The 27,222-nt window shown below is 48.3% G+C and overlaps 1 protein-coding gene across 5 annotated transcripts in view; it reads right to left on the bottom strand.

Annotated features, from left to right (window-relative positions):
- Positions 1-27,222, bottom strand: part of TRPM4 (transient receptor potential cation channel subfamily M member 4) — a 42,993-nt gene extending 15,771 nt beyond the window's left edge. Inside the window, exons 1-16 of one of the 5 annotated variants that reach the window (XM_019978483.2) lie at positions 27,068-27,222; positions 26,687-26,754; positions 21,415-21,589; positions 20,970-21,150; positions 20,633-20,796; positions 20,288-20,471; positions 14,086-14,147; positions 13,760-13,951; positions 13,325-13,424; positions 10,363-10,475; positions 9,743-10,075; positions 9,431-9,562; positions 4,084-4,213; positions 3,784-3,929; positions 2,131-2,243; positions 1,699-1,776 (exon numbers count right to left, since the gene is read on the bottom strand). In XM_019978483.2, the coding sequence (XP_019834042.2) occupies positions 1,699-1,776; positions 2,131-2,243; positions 3,784-3,929; positions 4,084-4,213; positions 9,431-9,562; positions 9,743-10,075; positions 10,363-10,475; positions 13,325-13,424; positions 13,760-13,951; positions 14,086-14,147; positions 20,288-20,471; positions 20,633-20,796; positions 20,970-21,150; positions 21,415-21,589; positions 26,687-26,754; positions 27,068-27,091 (2,195 nt within the window). In that variant the 5' untranslated portion in view covers positions 27,092-27,222. Of the gene's footprint in view, positions 1-1,698; positions 1,777-2,130; positions 2,244-3,783; positions 3,930-4,083; positions 4,214-9,430; positions 9,563-9,742; positions 10,076-10,362; positions 10,476-13,324; positions 13,428-13,759; positions 13,952-14,085; positions 14,148-20,287; positions 20,472-20,632; positions 20,797-20,969; positions 21,151-21,414; positions 21,590-21,839; positions 25,183-26,686; positions 26,755-27,067 lie in introns of those variants that run through there. The other 4 variants (XM_019978484.2, XM_070771450.1, XM_070771451.1 and 1 more) reach the window with 4 other exon arrangements.

Raw genomic sequence — 27,222 nt, 5'->3', positions numbered from 1 at the left:
TCCAGTTCCCTGACCAGGGATGGAACCCAGGCCTCCTGCATTGGAAGCACAGAGTCCCAGATGCCGGACCACCTGGGAAGTCCCCATCATCTCTTGTTGTCATTATCATATGGTACAAATGTTGGGAACTCACCAGGCAAGGACACCATTATGGATCCTGACACTGGAACCTTCTATCAAATTTATTTCCGATTTTTTTTTTTTTTTAGTTTCCTCTTCTACCTTGACAAATATTTTATATTCTTTGTGCATTATCTAAAAAAAAAGTATACATACTATAATTAAATTTGACTTCACAGTAGGCGGTGTGTTTTACAGACTTCTGGCAGCCTGACTCTGTTTCTAACAGTTACCAGAAACATTTTTTTCTTCTAGAATATTCGGGCTGAGGTTCCTCCCTTTTCCTATTCAAGTGGTTAAAGTAGAGATGTGTGTGTGTGTATGTATATGTTAGTTGCTCGGTCATGTCTGACTTTGTGACCCCATGGACTGTAGCCCACCAAGCTCCTCTGTCCATGGGATTTCCCAGACAAGAATACTGGAGTCGGTTGCCATTTCCTCCTCCAGGGGATCTTCTTAACTGCGAATGAGTATACTGTATTACTATGGACCAAATATTTTGGTCCCTCCCAGTGGGAGAATTAGGAGCTAAGGAATTAGCATATGACTAGTTTTTGCCAATGAAATGTGGGCAAAAGTGACGTGTCACTTCCAAGTGGAGGCTTTAAGATCCAGTACCTCCCTGGTTGCCATTGAGGCTTCCCGGGTGGCTTAGACGGTAAAGAATCTGCCTGCAATGCTGGAGACCCAGGTTTGATCTCTGGGTCAGGAAGATCCCCTGGAGAAGGGAATGGCTACCTACTTCAGTATTCTTGCCTGAAGAATTCCAGGGACAGAGGAGCCTGGAGGGAGTCAGACATGACTGAGACTGACATACCCGGTTCTTGTCTCTTTTCCTGCTACCATGAAACCGACAACATCTCAGCTAGAAGGTGCTTGCTTATCCCAAAGTGGAGACCATGTAGAGCAGAGCCACAGACAACCCCAAAACGGAGCATGAATGACAACAAAGTCCTCACTGTTGCCAGCCACTGAGAGTTTGGGATGCTTCATCACTGTAGCATCACCCAACCGAACCTGACTAATACCGTACAACCTTCTTTTTATAGAAAAGAAAGTTGAGGCTCTTGGGTGGAGCCACTTACAAAGTCAAAGTCAGGATTTGAACCCAGGTCTGCTCGACTCAGGACCAAGTCCTTCATGCCTCTGTTCTGCAGAATTACCGAAGATTGGTAAGTATTCTATTGCATTTGCTTAGGGCTCTGATTTTGAAAACACCTTCATGGGTACCACAGCACGGAGATTAAGAGCAAAATTCTTGGAGACAGAAAAATAAAAGTGGCAAAAGATCCCTAAATGAACCAAATCCACCCAGTTCTACTTGCTCTGTCGAGACAGAAATACATGTAACATGAAGCAAATTGATTGCCAGTGAGGAACTCCTTGGCAGCAGAACCAAACCGAGAACCAAGCCTTGAGCTTGGCATCTGGGAAACCTCCTCGGTGTTTTCAGTGGCTTCAAGAAACCCCCATCTCCTAAAGCCCCACGTCTCCCCTCTGGCCTTGTTCCCAGTGCCTGGTGCTCCTGGGGCTGCCCCGGGTGCCCCCACCCCTTCGAGGTGCTGCTGCTTCACTCACTCGACAGGCCCTTCCCCATTGATGTCGCTATCCACGTCAAGCATCGGGTCCTTCTGCGTGGGCTCCTCATCTGACTTCCTGGCGTGGAGGGACACCCAGAGTGAGGAATAGGGGAGAGGGAGGGTAGGAGAGGAGTTCTCCAGAGAGACCCAAACTCAGCACCCAGAGACATGGCAGGAAGGAGAGGAATTACCCCAAAGCGACCTGCCCCCAGAGCCCTAGTCAGAAAGCAGAGGAATCGTATAGAGTCCCCCGAAAGCTTCCCCTCCCACAACGTGCCCCCAGTCTGGGGGAGGGAAAGAATGAACATGGTTAGGCAAAGCACTAGACAGACCACGTAGAAAGGCGGCCAGAACTGAGCAGGAAGGAGAGGCCGATCGCCCCACCCCACCCCCAATCCCGCCTCCTGCCAATTTAACCCCAGGGACTGACCTGAAGGTGATGAGGTCGGTGTAGATGAGTGGGGGGCAAAAGAAGGCAAGAACCAGGGCCCAGATGGGCGTGGTGCTGTCCATCTCCCCCCACCACTTCTGTGTCAGCAGAGACTGCGGGGGTGGGGAGGATTAGGAGCCTGAATCTCCCCCGCAACCCCCTCCCGAAGACCCCAGGCAAGGATTGGACCCTGCTCCAGAGCCCAGGGCAAATGCTCCCTGCAGTGGTGGGGCTGGGGGCGGGGGGGACGGAAAGGGTCAAAGGCAGGACCACGTGTCGCAGATTTTAGTAGAGTTAAACAGCCAACATTTGTTAACACAATACACCAGATACTGGGCTAAGCACTTCGGACAGATCAGCTCACTTAAGCTTCACCACCCCGCCCCCCAGGAGGACAGGTACTATTATTTTCTCCTTTTCCATAGATGGGGTACAGGGAGGTTACGGAAGGGGCGAAAACTGGAACCCAGGAGTTTAACCATCATTCAGAGTAAAGGACTCTGGGAAAGTACTTGAAGTGCCAGCAAGTGAAGGTGGGACTCCCTGCTGCGTAGGCAAACCTCGTACTCTGGGTGGGACTCACTGAGCCCCTGTCAGATTCAGACTAAGGAAACCAAGAGGAGTTTCAAACTGTCAGGATTAAGGGCTTCCCTGGTGGGTAGTCCAGTGGTTAAGATTCCACGTTTCCACTTCAGGGGGCGTGGGTTCGATCCCTGGTCAGGGAATTTCCACGTGCCACTGTGTGCCCCCCAAAAAAGAAAGAAAGTAGAAACTGACAACCAGAATGCAAAAATGCGGGGCTGAGTACAAATAATGAGGTACGAAATTTACTCCCAATTATCATAAATAAGTCTTTTTTTTTTTTTTAATGTCAGGATTAGCAGAATGGGAGAGACAGAGGGGCACACAGAGCTTCCCAAAGGAAGGGTAGGATTCCCTAAACCAGAGTTTGTCTCCACCTGGAACACTAGGTAATTGTCCAGTGATGCCGTTCTGATTGTTGAAACCTGGAAACGGGGACCTCTCAGGGAAGTGGGAAGGACTTCTTGTGTGAGAGGCGGGACTTCCTACTAAAGTCACCAGTATTCCTGTATCTGGAATAGAATTTTTTTTTTGGCCACATTGCACAGGCATGCAGGATCTTAGTTCCCTGATCAGGGCTCAAACTTGTGCCCCGTGCAGTGGAAGCACAGAATCCTAATCACTGGACTGCCAGGGAATTCCCTGGAATAGAACTTTTTAAAAAATATTTGTTTGTTTTATTTGTTTGGCTGTGTCTAGTCTTAGCTGTGGCACGTGGGATGTTTTAGTTGCGGCATGTAGGATCTGACTCCCTGACCAGGGATCAAACCCAGGCGCCCTGCATTAGGAACGCAGAGTCCTAGGCATTGAAGCACCAGGAATTCCTGGAATAGAACTTTCTAGAAGGGTGTGCTTTGCTGTGGGAAGGTTGGCTTTCCTGTGGCACGGCGTGGGGCTTCTTTGGGGAAGAGCAAGCTTTCTGGGTGAGGGCTAAGATTTTCTGGAGGAGGGGTGGTCTCCAGGAAGGGGGTCAAGACCACAGACTGCCCATGGTCAAGACCATGGCAGGGGCTCATCCTCCAGACTTCCCAGAGTCCAGCTGAGGACTGTGTGGGTGTCTCAGATGCTCACCTGTACCCCATCCTGGGCAAAGAAGGCACGGGCATCCGCCTGTGTGGCGAGCTGCAGGCAAGTGGCATCACCCCAGAGTGGGCAGCGCCGAAGGAGCAGGCGGGCGGACCGTTCCTCGCTGCTGCGGTAGCATTCTCCAAAGAGGTCTGGGTTGGAAGAGTTGTGGGAAGACAGTGGGAGGGAAGAGCTGAGGGGATCGCAGGGGAAGGGGCAGGGTTACTAGAGAAGGAAGGGGGAGACTTACAACCCCCCTTCCTGGCTGCTGCCTGTAGTGCCCCCAGGCACCCATACCCCACGCACCAACACCCAGCCCCTCGAACTTGGCCGCCAGCTCCTTCCTCCGCGCCGCCTCCTCGGCCTCAGTCTCCAGGCGCCCCAACACTCGCAGCAACAAAGAGGCCCCAAGAGCTGAGGCCACAGAATTGGAACCCTGGAGAGACAGAGACATGGGGTCATGGGTAGGGACAGAGTTTGAAGTGAGATTCATGGAGGTGGTAGAGAAGATGGGAGGAAAGCTTGTGATCAAGGGAAGGGACAGAGGCCAGAGGTCATCAGAAATTAACCAAGGAAATCAGGAACCAAGGATGTCTGCAGATGGATCTGGAAGAAACTGGATGTCAAGGGAACATGTCAGAAGTCAGATGGTTCAGAGACTGCCCGGGCTGGGCTGGAATTAAAAGGACATCAGAGCCGAGAAGCAGTCAGAAGTGTCACCTAAAATGGCAGAGGAAAAAGGAAGACAGCATCTCACGTCTTGGCCAGACCTATTGAAAGATAGCTACATGCTCAGTCCGACTCTTTGTGACCATGTGGACTGTAGCCCACCAGGCTCCTCTGTCCAGGAGATTCTCCAGGCAAGAACACTGGAGTAGGTTGCCATTCCCTTCTCCAGGGGATCTTCCCGACCCAGGGATCGAACCTGAGTCTCCTGCATTGCAGGCAGATTCTTTATCACTGAGCCACCTAGTAAGTTGAGAGAGATGGCAGAGGCTGCTGCTGCTGCTAAGTCGCTTCAGCCGTGTCTGACTCCGTGCGACCCCATAGATGGCAGCCCACCAGGCTCCTCCATCCCTGGGATTCTCCAGGCAAGAACACTGGAGTGGGTTGCCATTGCCTTCTCCAGTGCAGGCATGCATGCTAAGTCGCCTCAGTTGGAGAGAACCTCAAAACTTGGTCCCTCCACAACGGCAACAAATAAGCTGGCTAAAAAAGAAAAAACTGTCAGGATCAGCTTTTTCAGAATTCTGGAATCTAACATAAAATTTACAACAAACAGGAGAATGCTTAATGAAGAAAGATTTCAGTAAAAGAGCACTGTGACATTTTAACTAATCTACTTATCATTGCCAATTCCCCAGCACAGTGGTTGCCTTGAAAAAAATAGCCCATATTCTGCTGCAGGTTGTTGTTCTGCTGAGGGAACAACTCAGATCTTAACTCTTTTTTTTTTTAATGTCTATGGGATCTTCCCGGATCAGGGATGGAACCCATGACTCTTGCACTGGCAGGCTGATTCCTTACCACTGAGCCACCAGAGAAGGCCCAGATCTTACTCTTAAATAACTGTGGTTGTGTGCATCAACCTAGCTGGTGGCTCTCTGAAGGGGCGGCTCAAGGGCTGGCGGTTGTTTCACTGTTCTTGCAGCTTCCCTCAGAGCAGGAGTGGCTTCCCAAGTGGTGTTTAAAAACATTAAAGACAAACATATTAGCCTTGGCTCCTTGATGCAAATAGTAACAGTCAAGGCAAGCGAGAGATACTCTGAACAACCCAGGAGGGCAGAGGGAAGCAGCAGGGAAAGGGGATGCTTGGGGGAGTGAGGGCTTTAAGAAGCTCCTACGTGGGGCTTCCCTGGTGGCTCAGTGGACAAGAATCCCCCTGCCAATGCGGGAGAAACAGGTTCGATCCCTGGTCTGGGAAGATCCCACATGCCGCAGAGCAACTAAGCCCATGTGTCACAACTATTGAGCATCTGCTCTAGAGCCGGAAGCCTGCACACCTAGAGCCTGCGTTCCACAACAAGAGAAGCCACGGCAATAAGCCCACGCAGCACGACTAGAATGGAGCCCACTCGCTGCAGCTAGAGAAAAGGCTGTGCGGCAACAACTTGTGGTGTGCGTGCGTGCTCAGTCATGTCTCTTTGCCACCCCATCGACGGTAGCCCGCCAGGCTCCTCTGTCCATGGAATTTTCCAGGCAAGAATACTGAAGTGGTTTGCCATTTCCTACTCCAGGGGATCTTCCCAAACCAAGGATCGAACCCACATCTCCCAGGTCTCCCGCGTTTCCCAAGTCTCCCGTGTCTCCTGCATTGACAGGCAGATTCTCTACCACTGAGCAACCAAGAATACAGTTAATAAAGACTCAGTGCAGCCAAAAATAAATAAAATTTTTTTTAAAAAGCTGCTGTATATACCAGGAAATCTAGAAAACTGCAAACGACAGAGACTGGATGCGTGCTCAGAAAAGACTAAGGAAACCCCTAAGCTTTCACCTCTGGCTGACCTTTAGGCTCAGCCAAAGCAGGAAGCTAAAGCTAAAGCAGAATTGTAAACAGCCTACCCAAGTGTTGAAAGACAGCTCCACAAACAGCCAGTTTGCACAGTGGGAGAGTTTTATTCCCCCACCTACATGCATTTAAGGAAATCTCTGTCAAGTCACTATCTGACCACTAAGCTAACAGAACCGGATTTCAGTGGTCATACATAATAAAGAAAATGGACTTTACAAAAATAGAAAAGTCACTAAACAAACAACAACCCACAAGCAGCAGCAACAACCCCTGAAGGAAGGAGCTAAGCCGATTTCCAGAGTTGCCATATTATAATAGTCAAAATGTCCTGTTTTCAACAACAAAAGATTATGAGTGTTACAAAGAACCAAGAAAGTATGACCCATTCACAGGACAAAAGAAATTAGGAAGCTGAGTCACTGGAATTACTAGAAAAAGACTTTAAATCAACTGTCTTAAATGTGCTCAAAAAGCTAAAGGAAATTATGAACAAAGAGCTAAAGGAACCCAGAAGAACGATGTCTCAGAAAATAGAGAATAGAAATAAAGATATAGGGACTTCCCTGGTGGTCCAGTGGCTAAGACTCCACACTCCCAGTGCAGGGAGTCCAAGTTCAATCCCTGGTTAGGGAACTAGATGCCACACGCCACAGCTGAAAATAGTGCCTGCTGCAACCAAGACCTCTCACAGCCAAATAAATAAATAGATTTTTTTTTAAAGAAATAAAGATATAGAGATTACAGAAAGGAACCAAGTAGAAATTCTGGAGCTGAAAAGTGCAATAACTGAAATGAAAAACTCTTTTAAAGGGCTGAAGAGCAGCGTTAAGGAGGCAGAAGAAAGAGTTTGTAAGCTAGGTCCACTGTGATTATCCAGCTTGAGGTGCAGAAAGAAAAAAAATGAAGAAAAATAAACAGACCGTAAGAGATCTGTGGGACACCATTAATCAGACCAACACAGGCATAATGGGAACCCCAAAAGGAGAGGACAGAGAGAAAGAGACAGAAAGGATATCTGAAGATATAACAGACTGAAACTTCCCACATTTGACGAAATACATGAATCTATACTTCCAAGAAGATGAAGAAATCCAAGTAGGATAAGTTCAAAGAGATTCACACTGAGAAACATTATAACCATTTAAAAAATTAAAAAAAGCAAAAAAAAAAAAAGAAAGAAACATTATAACCAAATTGCTGAAAGCCAAACACAAAGAGAGTTTTAAAATCAGCAAGACAGAAGTGACTCATGTAAGATCAAATAATTATATATGATAGTTACAAAACCATAAAACTCTTAGAAACATAGGGATAAAACTTTATGACCTTGTATTTTGCAATGGTTACTTAGATATGCCACCTAAAGCACAAGAAATAAAGAAATAAAAAGGACAAATAGGACTTCATCAAAATGTAAACTTTTGTGCACCAAAGGACACTATCAATAGAAGAAAAAGACTGCGCACAGAAAGGGAGAATGTATTTGCAAATCATATATCTAATAAGGGATTAATACCCAGAACATATAAAGAATTCTTTAAACTCACCAACAAAAAAGACCGACAACCCAATTTAAAAATGGGCAAAGACTTGAATAGACATTTCTCCAAAAATATATAGATCGCCAAGAATCACATGAAAAGATGCTCAATATCATCGATCATTAAGAAAATGCAAATCAAAACCACAATGAGGTACCATTTCACACCCATTAGAATGACAATTATAAAAAAGAAAGAGACAGAAGAAGGAAGGAGGAAAAAAAGGGGAAGAGAAAAGAAAGTAACAACTGATGGTGAAGATATGGAGAAACTAGAATAACTGTGCATTGCTGGTAGAAATTTAAAGGGTAACCCCATCATGGAAAACAGTATGGCAGTTCCTCAAAAAATGAAACCTAGATGGTCCAGCAATTCCACTCTCAGATATGTACTCAAAATAATTGAAAGCAAAGACACAAATAGATGTTCATACACTAATCATAGCCGTATTTTCCACGAGAGTCAAAAGGTCAAAACAATCCACATGTCCAGCAGCAGATAAACAGATAAAGAAAATATAGTATATCCATATAATGGAATAGTATTCAACCTTTAAAAGGAAGGATATTCTAACACATGCTATAACACTGATGAACCTTTATCTCAATTTTTTAAAAAAATCTATATTTAGCTGATGACCAGATTACAATCCAAAGTTGAAGAACTCCTGTCAAGATATTTCTTTGACACAAAAATAAGGTCTATCTCTGATCCTACTTGAATTTCATGACTTTCTTTTTAAACTTCTCAAATGCGTCCCAACACCTCAGCTTTAGTCCAGGCCCCCATCCTGGCTGCCTGGAGGATCCCAGCTTACTTTCCCAGGCGCTGTCCTTGCCTCTAGTTTTCTCTGCTTCTGCATTGCAACCACAACAATGCTTCTAAACTGCAAGAACAGTTAAGGTGAAACGACATCCCATCATCTTCAGGTAACAGCTAACTTCCTCACAGAGGCAACTATTTGAAAGGATGAGATTGAGGCATATATACTGGTGGTGTTTAGTTGCTAAGACATGTCCACTTTTTTGTGACCCCGTGGACTGTAGCCTGCCAGGCTCCTCCATCGGTGGGACCCCAGACAAGAATACTGGAGTGGGTTGCAATTTTCTTCTCCTGGGGATCATGCCTACCGGGGTATGCAACCCACAATCTCCTGCATTTCAGGCAGACTCTTTACGGCTAAACCGCCTGGGAGAAGCCCCGATGCATATGCATGAACAGGGTAAATACCCAGCATACATGGTGAATGGAAGAATCGAGTTACAAGAAATGCATAGTGGGAGAGGCAGGAGAAAGAAGCAGCACTCAGAGTCATATATCAAGAATGGAGGGGGACCTCCCCAGCAGTCCAGTGGTTAAGATTCCTTCTTCCAATGCGAGGGTGGGCGGGGATAAGGGTTCGATCCCGGGTCCGGGAACTAGGATCTCACACGCTGCAGAGTATGGGCAAAATTAAAAATAAATCAATAAAACTTAAAAAAAAAATGGAGAGGTGAGTGGGGGTACCAGAACCTTCCTGCTCAGGCACTGGAGTCCGGTAGAAATAAAGGACAGGAATGTAGGAGAGAGTAGAATCAGAGATCAAGTCAGCACTCACCATCTCCCAGAAGTACAAGGCCATCTGAGCCCTGTTGAGCAGCAGTGCCCAGAGGAGCAGGTCGCTCCAGGGGGCCTGCCCGGGGACAGCTTCCATCAGTCCAGAGGCAGCCTTGTCTGACAGCATAAACGACTGCAGACGGGAAAGGTGCGATGAGGGTTGGCTCCACCCCAGACCCTTTCTGACTCCGTCCCAACCATCAACCCCACACCGCGTTCAGTCCCACACCCAGCTCTCTGATCACACCGCCTCCTGGCAGAGCCCCGCCCCCAGGTCCTTTCGTGCCCCCCTGCTCCCAACCTCCTTTCTTACATTCTCTCTGCTGTTGTCGCTCCGGCGGGTGCCCCCGGCGGGGAACGTCGGCGCGCACGTCTTCCCCAGCAGCATGCGCAGCACCTGCCCCACCTTAGGAAACTGTGGCTCCTCAGAGGGTTTAAGGGCTGGGGCTTTGGTGCTTGCACCGTGTGACACTTGGTCCAGAAGGTTGTGGATAAGTGAGTTGGGGGGCGCTGCGTTGTAGAGCTGGGCCAGGCGCACTGGAGTCAGGAAATGGCCCAGGCTGAGGCCATGGGAGATAAGCAAGCGCACGAACTCCGGTCGGTCGTTCAGGAGGGCGTCCATGAGGGAGGCCTCCAGGTGGAAGGACTGGTAGGGGTGGAATGAATGGGGGAAGAGTTGAGCACAGAGACGGGCAGAAGGCCAGGTGAGGTCAGAGGTTAAGGACAGGAGATGGGAGTACAGAACCATGAGTGATGGACAGATGGGGAGAGAGGAAATAAGATGGGGACAGACAGACAACCAGAGATGGGTGGACAATTAAGAGAAGGCTGGACAGGCCATAATGGAAGACAGAGCCAGATGTCAAAGGAGTTGGAGAGGGGAGAACGCATCCCTTTTGTCTGGATCCCCACCTCCGGGCCCCAACCCCTCACCCGCCATTGGATGTCCCCCCGGAAGAGTTCACTCTGGGCAATGTCCACACGGTTCCAAGCCACAGCCAAACGCAACTCGTCCAGGTAAGCTGAGGCTTCAGAGCTCCCACAGGCTGAAAGGGTGACAGGGACAGGGGGCATGAAGTCAGGGCCGGGGGACTGAGAACAGGACGAGCATCTGTATTGCTTCTTCTTGAGATGCCTGACATTTAAACTCGGTATAAAGTGAGTGTTGTTGGGCAGAGTCTGGAGCCTTTAAGAAGCCAGGCTATTACAAGCATAAAGTCATTCAGCTCAGGGACAGAACACAGACCAGCGGTTTAGAGGCCCCAAGAAAAGGAAAAGGAATCATTTATATTCACTTTACATTTATTGAGGTAAGCTATGAGCCAGGTGGGCTTCCCTGGTGGCTCAGACTAAAGAATCTGCCTGCGATGCAGGAGACCCGGGTTAGATCCCAGGGTCAGGAAGATTCCCTGGAGAAGAAAATGGCCACCCACTCCAGTATATGGGGAATTTCATGGATGGAGAAGCCTGTGGGCTATAGTCCATGGGGTCGCAGAGTCGGACCTGACTTAGTGACTCAACAGCAACAACAACAACGGGCCAGGCAGTGAGAGAGATGGCGAGAGAAACTGGACGCAGGCTCTGCCCTGAAGGAACCTCATTCCAGGGAAATATGTCCCAGAATCACATAAACACCATCCCCTTGGAGGTGGGTGAAGAATGTGATCAAGGCCAGAGGAGGCTACAGTCACAGAGGTATGGAGAGACCCAAGGGAGCCTCCTAAAGGTGGACAATGAGGAAGGGCTTTTGAAAGACTAGTAGGATTTGTAAGTCTGCGTCTAAAATGATAAAAGAATCTCTGAGGCAGCAGGGGCAGCCCAAACAAAAGCCTGGGTGCAGGAAAGCACAGGATATGACAGCAAACGTGAGTCACTCTGGCTTCCTGCAATTGGGAGTATCTGTGAGAAGAAAGAGGAGCCCATAGCAGGAAAAAAATTCCAAACATTAGCAGGGCTCCAGGAGACCCTGAGGCCATTCAAAAGAACAAGGAAGAACAAGTGGCCTTTAAAACTTTGATCTCAAAGTGTGCAGTCAACCTCGTGTGACCTTGGGCAAGTCACTATCCCCCTTCTCTGAGCATTGTTTCTTCATCTGCAACCCGAGGAGACAATCCTTCTAGGCATGGGTGAAGGATCAGAGCAAAGACGTGTGCTACCCGCTCAGCACGGGGCCTGGGTGTTCCTAGACTCTAAGAAGCATCCATCCCCTTCCCCCATTCCTTCTTCACCTGCCGAAACCCCATCCCTTCAACTCTGCCAACACTGAGCCTGTCCAGCCATCTCCAGTTTCCCCAGCAGAGTTGCCCTGCTGCAAGCCACAGACTTATACTACCACCCCCTCAAACCACATCTTAGAGGGTGGCTGTGTTTTCTCCCAGGAGGCTGGTGAGTTAACTTCTGTGAAGTGAATCACATTTGCTCACTGACTGCCATCCTCTATTAAAGCATGTGTCCCCACAAGAAATGGAATCATATTAAGGAGAGCTCCCATTTATCAGGCTTCCCCTGGGGCAGGCACTGCTGAGGCTCAAAACACTCCTGCCAGGTATTATCTCAGTGTTTTCAGAGACAGAAACTAAAGCTCAGAGAAGGAAAGTGTCTTTCTCAAAGTCACACAGCAGAGAGGGGGGCCACGCTGGTATTCAGATTTCAGTTTTATCTGATTCCAGAGTCAAAAATAACTACCTCACCGCAGAATATGGTAGATGCAATTGGGGTGGGAACCTGGCGCTCAGAACGCATTAAAAATTCACACTATGCCTCTTGGGAGTTTTTTATCTAGGTGAGTGCTTTCCCTGTAAAACTCTTCTGACACCAAAATGACCCTCCTCACACACATCCCCACAGAGCCCTGGGGATCCACCTTAGCACTTATTTATCCCACTACCCCATCTTACTGACTCCAGGTTCTACTGGCTCTTCAAGGCCCAACTCAAATACCACCTCCCAATTGAATTTTTCTCGCCTTTCTGACAGCAGTTCCTCTCCATGTTTTTGTCTTGAATTTTACTTAAGATGTGTCCAAACAGCCCTGGTAGGAACTGCTTTTATCTCTGAAGCCTAAGCTAGTCTTGGCTGAATGAATAATGAGCTCCAACATTAGCCTCTACCATGTGGCCACTGCGCTCCCTGTCTTGGTTTTCATCATTCATTCCTCTAGTGAAATATCAGAAGTCCCTCACTGTGAGACGGCACTCTGGTTCATCTCTGATGCCACCACACCTCAGGGCTTAAAACATATCGGAGGCATGTAGGAAAGGCAGAAAGGGTGAGTGGGTGGATAGACGGAAGAATGGATGGATAAGATGGATGGATGAAAGAATGAATGGATGAAAAGATGGATAGATGACAGATGGATGGATGGATGGATGAAAAGATGGATAGATGAAAAGATGAATGGATGGGTAGATGAATGGATGGATGGATGGATGAAAGGATGGATAGATGAAAGATGGATGGGTGGATGAAAAGATGGATGGGTAAATGAAAGACGAACGGATGGAAGAATGACGAGTGGGTGGAATTGTTAACAGAGGGGTGAATAGATTGGTAGAAGGATGGGTGAATGGCAAGATGGATGAATGGTTGAACAGCTGAAGGAATGGAAGGATGAAGGGAATAATGGGTAGATAGATCAGTGTACATGTGGCTGGCTAGATGGATGAAAGGATGGGTGGATGGATGCAACAGAAAGAAAGCAATGTTGGAACATACTGAAAGTATCTTGGGACAACTGTTCAATAGCACCATGCAAAGCCCCAAAAGGCACTGACAAAAGGAAAGAGATAAAAAGAGGCACAACTTAGATTAGAGAGGATGGGTAAAGTGCCGAAGACAGGAGAGGTGTCCAAAGTGGAGCTGACAGAAGCAGAGGTTGGGGGATTCCAAGTCTTACCCTTGACAAGGGCCCTTAAGACGATGGTCTCAAATTCCTCAGGGCCGTCATCAGTTGAATAGACCGTCAGCAGCTCCTTCCGAGTCATGATCCTCTCCACCTGCAGAATACCAAATTCTGCCACCCCCACCCAACCCCCTGGTCCTGTCCACAGAGATAAAGGAGAACATTCCCCTGCAGGACCCCATAGTCTAGGTGCCCAGCACCCTTTACTCCCAGAACCTAGGGGTGTCAAGGCCCCCAGGCCTCTTCTCCGTCAGACCCAGGAGTCCAGGTTCCCAGGCTTTCCTCAAATCCATGTGGCTGGGCCCCCATTCCCCTTCCCTTGGATTCGGGACTCCAAATCTTCAGCATCCTCACATCTCAAGACCCAGGAATCCAAGCCCCCAGCTCTCTCCCATCTCAGGTTCCACAGTTGGGCCCTCAGTGTCCTACCTGGGCCTGCAGGACCTCAGGGTCCCCTTTGGGGAAGAAACGCTTAATCAGATCTCGGGGTTCATGTCGCCTGCCCCCGCCACTCCCTGGAGCCAGAGTGTCCTCCAGGATCTCTGCCAGGCAGTCCGCAGCTCCCCCAGATCCAGCCACCAGGAGGCAGGGGAGCTGAGCCTGGGTGGCATCCTCTATCTGCTACAGAATAAAAGGGGCAGGCAGGTTAGGGAAGGAAAGCATTCACCCTTCCTGGAGCCTAGATTCCCAGCCCTCTTCTCCTCCAGGACTTGGGACCCAGGAGTACAGCCCCCAGGCCCCCTGGGCTCCTGTACCTTCAACATCTTCTCATCACCATCAATCAGGAGGAGGAGGACAGGGATGTCAATGCCAGTCCCTGCAGGGAGAACAGAGCAGAAGGCTTGGGCAGTTCCCATCAGCCTCTGCTGGGGATGGCAATCACATTTCCCAGGAGTCCCTGGGGCAAACGCTGGCTTCTGCCTAAAATCCTCAGTCCTGAGGCTCATGGGAACTGTCATGCCTTTGAGGATGTTGGGAGGAGCCGGATCTCAAAGACAGTAGTGTTCAACTTCTCAAGGGAGGACAGAGCTGGGAACCTGGACTCCTGGGTTCCCGAATGAGGCATGAGTCAATCCTGTGACTGATTAACTGACCTGGAGCCAGGAGAGGATGAAAGTTCAAACAGAAAATGAAGGAAATAAGGAATAGGAAGGACTATCCAAATACAATAAAGATATGTATTAAAGCCCAATGGCAAACTCATAAAAGTTTTCTATTAACTCTATTCCCATTAAAATAAGAAATGAGACAACATTACTACTAATCACACTTATCTGGGTGTCTTGAGCTAATGCAATAATGCAAGAAAATGAAATAACTAGAGTGAAACTTGTATTTTTTTTTTGAAGCTGGAAGAGACAAAGGTATTTATTTGAAGAAAAGATGATCTACATTCTCAGAAAATTGGAGAGACTCCACTCAAAATATCTAAATACTAATAAGATAATTTGGTTAAGTGGATTAATACAAGAAAAATATACAAAAATCAAAACCTTTTTTCCAGCTAGTAAGAATATGTATCTTATCCACATTTCCACAAAAATGATAAAATACCCAGGGATTAATTTGTATAGAAAGTTATGATATTTTTATAAGATTGATAAAACCTTATTTAAAGACAAGGTATGACTAAATGGAAAAGTAAATACTATGCTAACCTGTCACAATGTAACACAAATTCAATGCAGTTTGGGGAAAGAGGGAAGTTGAAGAAGGTTGGCAGTGTTTTTCCTTTGTTCTTTTTTAATGCAACAAAATAATTTTAAAATTCATACAAAAGAATAAATATTGAAGAGTTAAGAAATTGTTGAAAAAGGACAGTGAGGAGGAACTTTCTCTGATATATGTATTTAAACATCTTTAAACTGCTGTAAACAAAATATATTTTTGGCACAGGAATAAATACATAGAGAAGTAGAAGAGGAAAAGGTTTAGAAATAGTTCAGTGTATAAAGGAACTGAATATATAACTGAAGTGGCATTTCAATTTAGCTGCGAAAAGATAGTTTATTTATTAAATGGTCATGAAGAAAATACAGCTTCCCATTTAGAAGAAAGAAATGTAGACTCTACCTCAAAATATGTAAAAATCATTTCCAGATGGATTGAGGTTTAAATATAAAAGTATAGGATATTAGAAAAGAAGACTTAGAATATTTGTATAGCATTGGAGTGGAATGGACTTTTCTAAAAAGACCAAGAGAAACCAAGGGGTTATAAAAGGAACAACAAATATATCGAACCACGTTAATATGATCAAATTTTTATGGAAGTAGACACCAGAATTAAAGTATCTTTTAAAAATTTTACAATACATCTAACAGTTAAAGCTTTCCTATCAATAGGATACAAAGAATTCTTATAAAAAGATTTTTAAAAGAATCCAATTCAAAAAGGGCAAAGAATATGAATAGACATTTCATATTTAGTTCATATTGAATAGAAATCTGATCAGCCAACAAAATGTGTTTTTATCTTTTACTAACGGTTAGATAAATTAAAACATCAAATTAAAAGTGCGAAATCAGGACTTCTCTGGTGGTCCAGTGGTTAAGAATCTGCTTGCCAATGCAGGGGACACGGGTTCAATCCCTGGTCTAGGAAGATTCCACATGCTGCTGGCAACTAAGTCCGTGTGCCACAACTACTGAGCCTGAGTTCTAGAGCCCAGCTTCTCAACAGGAGAAAACACTGCAGTGAGAAGCCTATGTATGCATCACGACTGGAGCGTAGACCCCACTCGCAGCAACCAGAGAAAGCCCAAGCGCAGCAATGAAGACCCAGCACAGCCAAAGTTAAAAAAAAATTTTTAAGTGATACATCACTTTCTACCCATCAAGCTGGCAAATAAAAGAAAAATTAAAGCAAGATTATCCAGAGTTGGTTAAGACTGAATGGAAAAGAAAACTCACACATTGTTGATGAGAGAGTGAATGAAAACCGCTACACATTTTGAGAAAGTTACCTAGTACTATTAGTACGCACAGCAATCTCAGTTTCAAGATCTACTGTATAGAATTTTAAACACCTGGATGTTGGGAGTTCCCTGGCGGTCCAGTGATTAGTCCTGAGTTGCCTCTCTGGTTGGGAAACTAAGATCCCACAAGTGGTGGAGCACAGCCAGGAAAAATAAATTTTTAATTAAACAAAATTAAAATAAAACACTGGGATGTAATTATGGACATTTATACAAAGGTATTTTTTCAGCATTGTTTGTAGTGCCAAACACTGATAGCAGTTTAAGTAGCCACCAATTGAGAAAAATTTAAATAAGAGATGGAACAAACATTATAAAGGAATATCATGCAACCATTAGAAGGGGATGCAAGATAAAGAAGTTTGGACCTAAAAGGATGGTTATAAGAAAGTGATACGCATATGCATAGTATAAAAGAAAGACCAGAGAGGTGGAAATATAATCGCATAGGATTTTATAAACACAGAGAAAAGTATAAAAGGATAAACCCCAAACCATATAACACTGATTACCCCAATAGACGGGGCTGGAGCTGGGAAGGGAATTTTCTAACTTCTTTTTTCTTCTTCTTCTTTGACCTGTGGGTTATTTACAAACTACAACTCATGCAACGATAAGAATTTCCTTACATACTTTTGCATGGTTTGATTAGCTCCAATAAACACATATTAAAGTTGCCACATATTAAACACATATTAATTTTTAAAATTTAATTAAAATATTAAATTAATATTAAAATATTGAGTGAAAGGAGGCAATTTCAAAAGGTCATATATTATATTCCATGTATTTATCTTCTGGAAGAGAGAGGCCTCATGTGATAGTAAACAGGTTAGTAAACAGGGCTGGGTGCCAAAGGAGTGCCTTGATGGGAACAGAACTGGTCTGTGTCCTGATTGTGGAAATGGCCACATGAATCTCTGTACATATGCCTAAACTCACAGAATTATACACCCCAAAAAGTCAGTTTACACCCCAAAAAGATAATTTAAAAAATAAGATTAAGGGAAACCTCCTACGTTGTTGGTGTGAATGTAAATTGGTGTAGCCACTATGGAGAACAGTAAGGAGGTCCCTTAAAAAACTGAAAATAGAGCTACCGTATGATCCAACAATCCCACTCCTGGGCATATATTTGGAGAAAACCATGATGCGAAAAGATACATGTTCCCCAACGTTCACTGAGCACTATTTACAATAGCCAAGACATGGAAACATCCTAAATGTTTATCGATGGAGAACTGATAAAGAAGATGTGGTGTGTATATGTTTATATATGTGTATGCGTATTTATGGGCTTCCCTGGTGGCTCAGTGGCAGGACTGCACCTGCAGTGCAGGAGACCAGGGTTCGACCCTGGGTTGGGACGATCCCCTGGGGAGGGCATGGCAACCCACTCCAGTATTCTTGCCTGGAGAATTCCATGGACAGAGGAGCCCGGCAGGCTACAGTCAATGCGCTTGCAAAGAATTGGACACGACTGAGCGACTAAGTCAGTCCACTCCAGGGTTCTTGCCTGGAGAATCCCATGGACAGAGGAGCCTGGTGGGCTGCCATCTATGGGGTCGCACAGAGTCGGACACGACTGAAGCGACTTAGCGGCAGCGGCGGCAGAGCGACTAAGTACAGCACGTATGTATAAATATATGTGCATATGTATATAAGATGTGATGTGTGTATATATATAATTATAAATATATATATATTATATATAATGGAACACTACTCAGCCATAAAAAAGAATGAAATAATGTCATTTGCAGCAACATGGACGGACCTAGAGATTGTCATCCTGAGTGAAGTCAGACAGAAAAAGACAAATATCATATGATAATTGCTTATATGTGGAATTTTAAAAAATGGTACAAATGAAACTATTTACAAAACAGAGTCACAGATGTAGAAAACGAACTTATGGTTACCAAGGGGGAAAGCAGGGCAGGAGGGATAAGTTGGGAGACTGGAATTGACATATCACGCTAGGTACAAAAAGTGCAAGTGTTAGTCGCTCAGCATGTCCGACTCTTTGAGACCCCATAGACTGTAGCCTGCCTTCTCTGTCCATGGGATTGTCCAGGCAGAATACTGGAATAGGTAGCCATTCCCTTCTGCAGGGGGCTCTTCCTAACCCAGGGATCGAACCCAGGTCTCCTGCATTGCAGGCAGATTCCTTGCCATCTGAGGCACCAGCAAAGGCTGTTATGTATAAAGCCACTATGTATAAAATAGATAACTAATAAGAACTCTACTCAACACTCTGTAATGACCCGTATAGGAAAAGAATCTTAAAAATCATAGATATCTGAGTCACTTTGCTGTACAGCAGAAAGTAACACCACATCGTAAATCAGCTATATTCCAATAAAAATTAATTATATAAAAAAAATCCCTACATGTGTGAGTCGGATTCTGGAACCACTGGGCCCGATAAACTAGTGTGTATGCCCTATACTTTGACTCTGATCAAGGAATAGTGGCTGGAAGGAACTTTGAGTTGTCTCTTCTGAGAGGGTGTGTTCTATGAGTGGGAAGAAAAATAAAGTGGTTCGTTAGCCAAAAATAAAATAAAATGATAAAAATAAGATTAAAATTACCCCAAAACTAATTAAATGTCAAGAATTAGGTGGACACCCTTTAAAATATAAGAAACGTTTATAAAGAAGCAGCTTTCTGTTCAGCTGATTTTCTACACTGGACATTTGTTTCTGTTTTAGTGATTATGCTCTTGTCTGTATCAGTTCATTGCTTCTACTTCCTCTAGATTTGTCTTGCTCTTCTGTTTCTTCTGTTTGGATCTTCCCTGGTGGCTCAGACAGTAAAGTGTCTGCCTACAATGCCTAGCATGTGGGAGACCCGAGTTCAATCCCTGGGTCGGGAAGATCTCCTGGAGAAGGAAATGGCAACCCACTCCAGTATTCTTACCTGGAAAATCCCATGGATGGTGGAACTTGGTAGGCTACAGTCCACGGGGTCGCAAAGAGTCGGACACGCCTGAGTGACTTCACTTCTGTTTCTAGGATTTTTTTAAATTGGAGACAAATCATTGATTTTCAACCTTCTTTTTCTTTTCTTTATTATATACGCATTTAAGTCTACAGATTTCCTAAGCACAGCACAATGCTGTGCTGTGCTTAGTCGCTCAGCCATGTCCGACTCTTTGTGACCCCGTGGACTGTTAGCCCACCAGGCTCCTCTGTCCATGGGATTCTCCAGGCAAGAATACTGGAGTGGGTTGCCATTCCCTCCTCCAGGGGATCTTCCCAACCCAGGGATTGAACCCAGGTCTCCCACGTTGCAGGAGGACTCTACGGTCTGAGCCACCAGGGAAGCCCAAGAATACTGGCGTGGGTAGCCTATCCCTTCTCCAGGGGATCTTCCCGACCCAGGAATCGAATCTGGGTCTCCTGCATTTACCAGCTGAGCTACCAGGGAAGCCCGAGCATTAGCTGCCCCCCCCAAACATGTTGGTATGTCATGACATAACCATCACTCAGTTCAAAATATTACCTAGCTTCTTTTTTTTCCTTCTTTGATCCATGGGTTAATTACAAACTACAATTCATGCAATGATATGGATGAATCTCACAGAAGTAACGTTGACTATGAGAAGCGAGAATTTAAGACGTAAGGATGGTATGATTCTAGTCATATGAAACAGGTTCAGAACTACCCGACGCTGTGACAAACACGATGAGGTGGCCTTTGGGTGTGGTTAGGAGAAGGCTTCTGAGGGCTGGTATTATTCTGTTTCTTGATTTCGGTCCTGGTTGCCTAAGTGGGTTCAGTTTGTTAAAAACTCATCAAGCTGTCCACCTTTGTGCATTGCAGATTTCAAGATAAAGGATTTTTTTAAGCACAGCAAGTGATGGGAGAAGGCCCTTGACCATAGGAAACTCCCCCTGGCTGCAGTCCCCAGATTCCAACCAGAGGGGACCACTGGGATCCTGAGCAGTGAATCCCCAGTGGAGGAAGCCACTCACCTCCCACGCCCGTCTTCTGTTGGGCCAGGTAGGACTCGAAGCCCAAGCGGAAGCGGTTCTCGCCGCCCAGGCGGCCGTGTGTGCCGTCATCCACCAGGAAGAAGGCCGAGTAGTTGTAGTCAAGAGGGAACTGGACCCCATCCTCTGGGTCTCCGCGCCACCGGTACCTTGCGGGGAACGAGCCCTGGTGGGGACAAGTTGCCAGACCAGGGGGTCTCTCCATCAGGGCCAAGGGCACAGACACTCGGCGCTCATCCCTCCCCTAACCCTAAGCCCCAGCCCCCTCCCCACTCAGACCGGGGGCTCCAGGCCCCCAGCCCCCCCTTCCAAGACCCCGAATCCCACCTTGGGGTTGGTGAGAGTGTCTCTATTCCGCACCACGCCCCAGGGGGCCACGCCCATGGCCACCACTTTGCTGCCCCCAGTGCTGGCCGTCTGGTGGTCCCGCACAGCCGCACCGACGTGCCGGCCGATGCCTTTGTGCAGCCCTCCAGTGACAATCCAGGCCCCTACACAGGGGCACAGAGAGTAGTGGTGAGGTCCAGAGACAACGCAGAGACACAGAAAGAGACCAGAGAGAGAGACAAAAGCCACACAGAGACGGCAGGGGAGAAGACAGGCATTCCAGGGAAGTGGGGGGAGATGGGGGGGCCAGGAGGCACAGCCCCACCCCGCCTGTCACCTGTGCTCTGGGCAGCCCGCACCAGCCCGCGTCGCAGCAGGTCCTGCAGCCAGGTCTGGAGGATGGGGCCCCCTGACCCCCCCAGCACTGACACCACCAGGTTCGGGGCCCGGAAGCCCCACACTTTGGTGACCAGAGTATAAACCGTAGCTGGATCCGTGCGGTCCGAGAGCCGGAGGAACTGTGGACACACGAGAGGAAGGGACACGGGGAGAGGGGACAGAGAGAGAGGGACAGAGATGCAGAGAGAGGAGCACAGAGATGGGGGGACAGAGACCCAGAGAGAGGAGGACAGACTTACAAAAGAGAGGGGGTGGAGGGGACAGAGACCCAGGAGAGATGAAGACAAGGATGGGCAAGTGGGGAGACACAGAGTTCAGCTGGGATGCTGAGGCACGCAGTCCCACTGGCCAACCCCAGCCTTGTCCAGACATGCTGGCCTCACATTGCTGATCTTGCGGCCGGCGCCCAGGAAGTCCAGGTCCCCGAAGGCATCTGTGGGCTTCTCCGTGGTGTGCAAGTCACTGTCCCATACGGTCACCACGGCTGCCCCGAATGCATCCTCCACAGCCACGGATGGGTGGGCACCCCGAGGATGCCCACACTGGCACAAGCTCCCCCTGGGGGCGGGGGGAGAAGAAGATGAACCCCAGGAGTGTCCGCACCGACCCCAAGCATCCTGCAGAAACATCCCTGTCTCTGTGTGTCCTCCCAGAGGCGCTCACAGTCCATGCTGACCCTGGCACTGCCCTTCCTTGGTAGGGAGAGACTGGAGCAGAACAAGCACAGTCACCTCGCCCAGCAGCTGGAAGCCACAGTGGCTCAAGCAAGACTGGGCAGGGAGGTCTATGTACAGGGCCCCACACTCACTGTTGCCTTCAGGGCCTGAAGTGGGAAAGTTCCGGGGTGAACTTGCTGCCCCCGGTCCAGACAGATGATATTCGCATGAAAAGGGAAATCAAGAGAGCGATTCAGAGAGCATGCATGTTCTAGAGGCCAAGGAGGCTGTGCAACTTTGAGCAAGTAGCTTCACCTCTCTGAGCCTCAATTTCCCCCTCAAATGAAAAGACAATAATAGCACAGCCTACTTCAGAGAACTATGAGGAGCCAATGAAATAACGTTTCTTCAGACGGGGGCTGCATACCAGATCCAGTCTCCGTGAACTCCGCACAGAGCTTTAAATAACCTTGAATAGCACAGTGAGAAAGTCATTCCTTTTTGAGCTCTCCTGATTACGGTCAAGCAGAGAGCTCTGCTCAGCTGAGTGCTAGAATATTTGTCATGCCTAACTCTTTACTATTTTTTTTTTTTTATAACAGAGACAAGTTAGCCTCGGGCTCAGAAAAAGGCTGGCAACAGCATCCATTTAGAAGGTAAATACTTCGGCTTAGTTTTTATTGTAATTGTCTTTTATGGCTTGTTTCTTTCTCTTTGTGGCAAATGGAACGGATTTTCCATTTATGGTGATCATATATGAGACATTTTCCCCCTAAATAAATATATAATTATCCCTAGTGACTTAATGGGATTGGCACCTGAGTTTTAAAAGAGCAAGCACCGAGGGTTGAGAGATGAGGGATTGGTTTGGAAAGGTATCTAAATTTCTTTGGTCCCTGATGCCAAAAGGGATTCAGATATCAGGGGAGACCAGCATTTATGTAAACAGTGAGTGAGTGATAGTCGCTCAGTCATGCCCGACTCTTTGCGACCCCATGGACTGTAGCCTGCCAGGTTTCTCTGTCTACGGAATTCTCCAGGCAAGAATACTGGAATGTAAACAGAGTAAGCTACAACTTAAACAGACTAATTTTCTAGAAGGAACAGCACGAGTGGTCCATGGATTTAGCAAAAGTTGTAAAGCCAACAGGGGCTTCCCAGGTGGCGCTCATGGTAAAGAACCTGCTAGCCAAGGCAGGAGACAAAAGTTAAGAGACTAGGGTTCAATCCCTGGGTCGGGAAGATCCCCTGAAGGACAGCATGGCAACCTGCTCCAGTATACTTTCCTGGAGAACCCCATGGACAGAGGGACCTAGCGGGCTACAGTCCATAGGGCTGCAGAGAGTCAGACGCGATTGAAGCCACTTAGCACACACGCGCACACGCAAAGACAACAAAAATAATCAAGCCATCACGCTGAATATACCAGCTCCTGGCAGAGTGAGGACTATGGGACACACACCTCCTCCTTTCTGAGTCAACCGTCAGGGTCCTGGCATGCCTCAGTTTACCCACCTGATCCTTTCACCCATCTCAACCCAGTCCCTGGGCGCCCCCCTCCCTCGTTCCTGTCCATCTACTTCCCATGAGCCCTTCCTGGCAAAATTTCTTCAAGGAATGTTCTAGAACCTGAACTCTCCAGTATGATAGCCTCTAGCCACACAGCGCTCCTTGTAGTCAAATAAAATTAAATACAATTAAAAATTCAGTTCCACAGTCGCTCTGGCCACATTTCAAGTGACTAGGAGCCACACGTGTGTGGCCAGTGGGTGCCATATTGGATGTGGCTATAGAACATTTTCATCATTCCAGAAAACTCTAGTGGACAGCACTGGCAGACACCCCATCTGCCTATCTCATCTCCTACCCACCCCTTTCTCTGCGTGGCCACAGAAACCAAAACTGTACCCGAAAAAATCAGCGGTCACCTGCACGAAAAAATCAGCGGTTACCTGCATGTCCCCAAATACAATGGTTTCTATTCAGGTTTTATCTGACTCTGACAAAACAGCACCAGTCATGGCTAAAAGGCTCTGATTCTAGAAAACTTTTTCCTTGGCAGAGCACACCCGTTCCCCTGGCTGCCCTGTCCGGCCTCATCTGCGGCTTTCTCTTCCTCTGTGCCTCCCTCGAGTCCAGGTGTTCCCCAGAGCCAGGGCCACGTGCCTTCCCGACATGGGTCTCAAGCTCAGTGTCCCCGAGGGCCAGGCAGGTGAAAGAAAGAAGCATCAGGGGGAAGATTATAAGTGGGTGTGGTGGACACCGTCCTGACTTGAGGTAGCATGTCTGTCTTGAAGCATTCAGAGACACGTTTTTAAGGAACCCTCTTCCATGGCAGTGGGTGGGAGGTGGAGGGGTGGAAGGACGGGCATAGAATTACCCATTCGCAACATCCTCCGATTTTATGCTTTCTTCCCACGCCATCCTACTTCCACAGTTTCCAATACCATCTACAGCTGCTGCTGCTGCATCACTTCAGTCGTGTCTGACTCTGTGCGACCCCATAGATGGCAGCCCACCAGGCTCCCCCGTCCCGGGGATTCTCCAGGCAAAAACACTGGAGTGGGTTGCAATTTCCTTCTCCAGTGTATGAAAGTGAAAAATGAAAGTGAAGTTGCTCAGCCGTGTCTGACTCTTCGTGACCCCATGGACTGCAGCCTACCAGGCTCCTCTGTCCATGGGATTTTCCAGGCAAGACTACTGGAGTGGGGTCCCATCGCCTTCTCCTACCATCTACAGTTAGGACTTCTCAAATCCTTCTCAAATCTAGGATGGAAGTCGCAGACCTCTCCTGAGTCCCTGACCCAGGTCTGCCGTGCCCTCGGTTCTCATTCTCCTGGGTTCCCATCTCTGGGGCTCCCGAGCCCCAGACCAGATGTCTAGGCCCATCCTCCCCTTGCCCCTCATTCCACAAATCCATCGGCCCCCAGGCTCTTGCCCCGTGACTCTTTGCCCTGACCCCTCCCCTCTGTGTCCCCACAGCCCTGGCTGCCTCAGGCCTCTTCTCCTCCCACTTGACCCTTGCCCGACATGGGTCTCAAGCTCAGTGTCCCCGAGGGCCAGGCAGGTGAAAGAAAGAAGCATCAGGGGGAAGACTATAAGTGGGTGTGGTGGACACCGTCCTGACTTGAGGTAGCATGTCTGTCTTGAAGCATTCAGAGACACGTCTTTAAGGAACCCTCTTCCATGGCAGTGGGTGGGAGGTGGAGGGGTGGAGAGATGGCCATAGAATTACCCATTCGCAACATCCTCCGATTTTATGCTTTCTTCCCACGCCATCCTACTCCCACAGTTTCCATTACCATCTACAGCTAGGACTTCTCAAATCCCTCTCAAATCTAGGATGGAAGTCGCAGACCTCTCCTGAGTCCCTGACCCAGGTCTGCCATGCCCTTGGTTCTCATGCTTCTGGGTTCCCATCTCTGGGGCTCCCGAGCCCCAGACCAGATGTCTGGATCCATCCTCCCCTCGCCCCTCATTCCACAAATCCATCGGCCCCCAGGTTCCTGCCCCCCGAATCTTTGCCCTGACCCCTCCCCTCTGTGTCCCCACAGCCCAGCCTGCCTCGGGCCTCTTCTCCTCCCACTTGGCCCTTGCCCAGCCTTTTCCCTGGCTTCCTGAACTCCCATCCATCTTCACGTGGCCCCCAGGGAGTTCCACACCCAGAGCTGACCCTGCCCCTCCCAGGGCTCCCTGGAACACCCAGACCCGGTCCCCAACCCCTCAGGGTGGCATTTGAGGCCCTGTAACTTCTGGTCCCACCCTCTTCCTTGGTTTCCTCTCTCCGATGGCCCTGGCACCCTGAACTCTGCCCTCTCTTCAATTCGCAATGTCAACAGGGGGCGATTTATACATGCTGTTCCCACTCCTGGAATCCAGCCCACCTTCAGCTGTCAAACTCCAACTCTGTCACCTTCAAATGTCCCCTCACTGGCACCTCTTCCTGTGTCCCCTCCCAGCCTTAACCAGATGCTCCCCCGGGGGCCAGCGGCGTGTCCTCTGCAGCTCTCACTTCCTTGCCTTAGAATTATCTTCTTCCCACCAGACCAGAGGTTTCTAAACTTCCTTGACCACCCTTCCCCTCAGTAAAAGTTTCTGAGCACTCACCCCCAAATAGTATTTATATTTACGCATCATTCAAGCCATCCTGCACTAATAGAATATATTCATAATAGAACACACCCTAAATTAGGAACACTGACATTTCCCATACCCCAAGCGTGGTCTTAAGGACACCAGAAAGCCAGAGCCTCCTTGAGAGACCATCACTGAAGGCCAGGAGCTCCTAAGAGCCGCCACTCTTCACCCCGGCTTACCCAGCGCAAGCACAGGGTCTACGCACACGAGTTAGTAACTGTGACCTTCCAATGGGAGTCAGACATATTTGCCAGGGCTTACTAAGCACTGGGTGCCGTTTCAGAAATACCGCAAGCATTAACTTGTTTAATTCTCACAATAGCTTCAGGAACTAGAGCCTGTTTTTATGCCCAGATGATAGATGAGTACAATGCCCAGAAAGGTAAAATGATTTGCCGGAAGCCACCTAGCGCCTCAGTTGAAATTTGTATCTCCGTTCAAATGTGAACCATGGCAAGGGCCTGTACTCTTGCAAACAGTGCTCCCCCTTGGAAGTGCTGAGTGAGAGTTTCTTGGAGGAATGAAGGAAGGGATGAATGAATGAGACAGAGACAGCCAAGAAAGAAAGACAAGAGAAAGTGACACCAGAAGGCAGACACCCAGAAGGGAAACTGGGAAGGAAAGAAACAGAAACCTGCCCTGGGGCTTTAACACTGATCCTGAGCGCGAGGCCGGTAAGTTGCAAGTGTTTGCAGACTGACCCAAGGCCTCCCCGATATACAGGGCCACCGGGGAACGCCCTTGGGAGTGTCCGCAGTGACAGGACCCGGGACCGAAAGGACCCGAAGGGCGCGGTTTGCGGTGTGCGGGGCTCAGCGGGCCCGGGACGCTCGAGGGTCTGTCCCCTGGGCGAGCTCCTCACCCCGAATCTGTGGGGTCAGCGACGAAAGTCGTGCACGTCTTCTTCTTGAAGATCTTGGGAATCCAGCTCTGGGGGGACAGGAACAAGGGATGAGGGGATCCAGCTCAGTCCTGCGGACACGGAGTGACCCGCCCGCGCCCTAGTGGGAGACCCGGGAGTCCGCGACCCCCAGCATCATCCTCTCCCGGACTCCAGTGATTCGACCCCCACCCCCAGCCTCCCCGCTTCTATCCGTCCCCAGGGACCCAGGAGTCCCTGCCTCCAGCAACCCCCCCTCCTTTGTCTGACCCGAGAATCTAGGTCTCAAGCGCCCTCCTCCCCGCGAGCAAGGAGGCCCGGCCCAGGCTCCCTGTTCCCTCAGACCCGGGTCCGGCGCTGTACCTGCTCCTTCTCCGCACCCACCATGCTGCCACGGCCACAGCCACCTATCTGGCAGCCCGCACCCCCTCCACCAACCCGGGGCTGCAGACGCGCCCGGGACAGACCGGATCCGCCGCCTCCCCGCCCAGCCCGGGGCGGGACCAGGTCTGCGGGGC

The sequence above is a fragment of the Bos indicus genome, chromosome 18, assembly GCF_029378745.1.
Source record: "Bos indicus isolate NIAB-ARS_2022 breed Sahiwal x Tharparkar chromosome 18, NIAB-ARS_B.indTharparkar_mat_pri_1.0, whole genome shotgun sequence".
NCBI lineage: Eukaryota > Metazoa > Chordata > Mammalia > Artiodactyla > Bovidae > Bos > Bos indicus.
The sequence above is the reverse complement of the archived record's forward strand: the minus strand, read 5'-3'. Positions and strand labels throughout refer to the sequence as shown.